The sequence below is a fragment of the Stegastes partitus genome, unplaced genomic scaffold (assembly GCF_000690725.1).
Source record: "Stegastes partitus isolate 25-593 unplaced genomic scaffold, Stegastes_partitus-1.0.2 Scaffold609, whole genome shotgun sequence".
Taxonomy (NCBI): Eukaryota; Metazoa; Chordata; class Actinopteri; family Pomacentridae; genus Stegastes; species Stegastes partitus.
This window is the reverse complement of record NW_007578340.1, coordinates 92336-96356: the sequence shown is the minus strand read 5'-3', so window position 1 is coordinate 96356 and position 4021 is coordinate 92336. Positions and strand designations below refer to the sequence as shown.

General features: G+C 39.3%; 1 protein-coding gene across 1 annotated transcript in view; it reads right to left on the bottom strand.

The window, feature by feature from the left end:
* LOC103362861 (unconventional myosin-XVB-like) overlaps window positions 1-2185 on the bottom strand; it is a 68155-nt gene extending 65970 nt beyond the window's left edge. Inside the window, exons 1-3 of the mRNA XM_008289371.1 lie at window positions 2037-2185; window positions 1007-1052; window positions 267-391 (exon numbers count right to left, since the gene is read on the bottom strand). Of these exons, the coding sequence (XP_008287593.1) occupies window positions 267-391; window positions 1007-1052; window positions 2037-2185 (320 nt within the window). The remainder of the gene's footprint in view (window positions 1-266; window positions 392-1006; window positions 1053-2036) is intronic.
* Between the last annotated feature and the right edge of the window lie 1836 nt (window positions 2186-4021).

Genomic DNA, 4021 nt, shown 5'->3' with positions numbered 1-4021 from the left:
TTACTGAATGAATTTGGGGATGTGTTTCTTGTCAAGGTGTTAATGAGATTAAAGAAGCACAAGAATGTCCAGACAGATGGTCAGCAGCTGGATTAGGACTGAGGCTAAATTCTAAAATTTTCTACATCAGATCAAGTTTGAACCCTTACAAAAGAACAGCAGATTGGAGGTAAAGTGAGAAGCATAACAACAAATTTTTTTTTTCAGCTGGGATCCCAGTGCTGTGGGGAAGATGGAGGCAGGGATGCTGTGTATGTTTGCAACACCTCTCAATGAAGTAGGAGTACTGAATCCGTACGGGGAAACCCACTTTCCGGATGTGGATGGTCTCCAGCATCCCTGCATGCCTCAGCTGGGCCGATACATAGTCCACGTCAAAGATCCCAGGGAGCTGAGAAAGGGCAGGTGAAATGCAATACATGATCATACATTGTCCTGCCAACGAAAACCTGAAATTAGTTGTCACGATGCCAAGAGGCATTTCCACCAACACAAGACTGGTTCTGTGGTTTGCAAATCAAAATCTGAATCGTGCTGCATGCTCTCACTAAAAAACAAAAAACGGTTCAACAAAACAGTGGGACCTAAAGCACAAACTGTGACTGTCATCAGCTGCTGTATTCTATGAAAAAAGAATAAAGCAACTGACAAGGTCTGCTTTAAAAATATTATAGATGTCATTCGCCTTACACATGCTTTTTGTCTATGTCAGTGTAATATCCATAATTCACTCCATTGAATTCAAGTAAATATGATGGTCAAGTCTTGCAAGTTAAGAAATACAACATCCATCATCTGGTTTGGTTTTTCCTGACCTACATTTACTGTAAAAAAAAACAAAAAAACAAAAACTAAACAAACACATACATAAACAGAGTGTATCTTCATCATGGTGCAACAGTTGCTGCTACAAATTGTGGCAAATGTAGTTTCACGTTTCCAGAATGGAACCAGCCCTTCTAGTGTAAAAGCATTGTTAGTGTCAGTTTAAAGTTGCTGGTGTTACCTTGACATAGTTGGGCTTCAGACAACGGATGAAGGTGGTTTTGCATCTGAGATTTCAAAGGGAAAAACACAGATCACAGATCAGGGAAGAGGCTTAGACTTGCTAGTGAATCAAGCAGCTGTGCAAAATTGTAAATTGGAAGTGCATTGCAGATTTCATGCACTTAGAAAGAGTACATCTACTTCTTTCTTTTGTGTGGACACCAGCTTCTGCAGCTCAAAAACCATTTGCAACTTCTTAGCTACAAATACATCTGCTACTGTTGTTTTGCACTTAGTTAAAGCATCTTCCAGCCCTCCTGTCACTGCTATTACAACAAAGAATGCATTATGTGTACATCCAAAGCTTAGCACTTTTAGATATCAATCTGAAATTTGATGCAATTGTAGACAAAAAATGTGGGAACAAGAAATTATATTTAAGTAGGTTGACTGAAATACAAAACAAATCCTGTGGCAAATTTCTTTAGAGAAAGCTATATTCAGCGTCCTGTATTTTGATGAAGATAAACGTATTTTAGAAATGTATTCCATTACATTTAATGTTTAAAGTATCTTCAATTTCAGCCATTAACCATAGTTGTATGATGTTTACATGAGAGATCATTAAGTATTAAATACAAATGTAGGTGGAAATAGGTCCAAAGCAGTTACTACAGTCTACAGTCCTGTCTGATGTGTCTCATGCTGTTATGTGTTCTCAGTGATGAGACACTAAATGAAAGCATTATGAACTGACAACAATCATCCATGCATTATCTATACACTGCTTTATCCTCTGCAGGGTCACTGAGGGGCTGGAGTCTGTCCCAGCTGACTCAGGGTGAAGGCAGGGGACACCTGGACAGGTAACGAGTCCATCATGGGGCCTGAGAACAACCATATTCCTCATATGTACTAAAGCTACAGTATGCTCTCCACAAACCACAACTGTCTGACTTCAAACAGGCAGTCAAACAGTAACTTTTCAGGTTTCACACTTATCCACAGGTTTGGTTCGGCATACGACAGTCTGCTCAGTGAGCTGGTACCTCTCCAGACGGGTGGTGAGTTCAGTCAGAGACTGGAGGAAGTGTGATGCAGCAGTGGAAGGCTGCTGGCGGAGGCCTTTCCCCCTCCATCCCAGCTCCCTCTGCTGGATGTAATTGTCCTGAAGCTTCTGGAACAGCTCCGACACCATCTAACAAATACAGCGACATGAGGGAAACATGCTGATTCAAACCACAACAAAAATGTGAAATATTCAGGAATCTAAAACATGAACATATTTAATAATTTTTTGGTCTTACTTATGGGTTGTTTAATCTCTGATTATCAGGTTGTTTTTTTTAACAAATTCTGCTCGGCCATCAATGATCTGATTGAAATTTTAATAACATAAAATATAGATAACAATGATGATAGTTGTAAAAGCCTGGCTTGATACATCAAATACCTTTCAACATTAAAAATTTTGATTGTTGCATCAACCTTGTTTTCAACACGTTTTTCATGCATTGAAATTTGAGTCTACACTGGAACGACAATATCTTAGGAAACATTCAAAATAAAAGCCTTAAGTGTCCACTGTTATTTCTCATCATGCCATTGATTGCAATCAGAGTTTTTTTTCTTTTCTTTTTTTTTTTTTAATATGGGCAGATTTTTTGATTTTGGGCCTTACTTTGTAGGTATAAACCTTGGTTTGGAGGAGGCTCAACAGGTAGCTTTGTATTATTTCTTCACTGCATTATTTCATTATAACAGCTGCATAATATACAGATTGGTTGAGACAGTGGGATTTTTCTAGTATCAAATTTTCANGTGACCATAGGAACATGTTCAATCAAGGTGTGTCCTCTAATTAGCATCACAGGTGTCTACAAACTTGTAATCAGTCAGTCGGCCTATTTATAGGGTTACAAGTCGTCACTGTGCTGTTTGGGGACATGGTGTGTACCACACTAAACATGGACCAGAGGAAGCAAAGGAGAGAGTTGTCTCAGGAGATTAGAAAGAAAATTATAGACAAGCATGTTACAGGTAAAGGCTATAAGGCCATCTCCAAGCAGCTTGATGTTCCTGTGACTACAGTTGCACATATTCAGAAATTTAAGATCCATGGGACTGTAGCCAACCTCCCTGGACATGGAGGAAAACTGATGACAAATCGAAGAGACGGATAATATGAATGGTAACAAAAGAGCCCAGAACAACCTCTGAAGACATGAAAGGTGAACTCCAAGGTCAAGGTACATAAGTGTCAGATCGCACCATCCGTCATTGTTTGAGCCAAAGTGGGCTTCATGGGAGACGACCAAGGAGGACACCATTGTTGAAAACAAATCATAAAAAAGCCAGACTGGAATCTCCAGAGACAACTCTCTCCTTCACTTCCTTAGGCCCATGTTTAGTGTGGTACACATCATGTCACCAAACAGCACAGTGACTACTTGTAACCCTATAAGGCCCTCCAGGCCTGTTTCATGAGTTTATCTATTTTTTTAATAATTCTGTTCAACCACGGTTCAAAAGCAATGTCTGATTTTCATTGGTTAATGCCCCAGTACAATTAATGGAGTCAGTGGAGATACTAGGCAGTTTCTGATTTGGTGAACATTTAAAAAGAATCTTACTGTATTGTACAGAATTTGCTGCAACTTAGCAGTTTTAAAGGAAACTGACAAAATAATGGCATTTCAATTCTATCTGTACATGTACAACAGTACCAATACATCATTGAAAAATTCTCTATCACAAGTAAAAGATCTGCATTATTGCTGTCCTTCAGAGATTGCAGAGTGGGGCACATTCAACGAAGACGCTGCCTGGTAAAACTATAGATGAAATGGATACAGCATTTATGGTGCTTCAGTTCTGATGCATCAAATTTGGTAGAGTTGCAGTTGAGAATTTTCAGATGTTGCTCTGGCCTGGCGATGGAAACACAGAGACTTATTGTATTTTAAAATTCTCCCAAGTGTCTCTGATCCATGAAGCCCAAGGGTGTTCATTCTGGCCATCTAGCTGTAGAGTT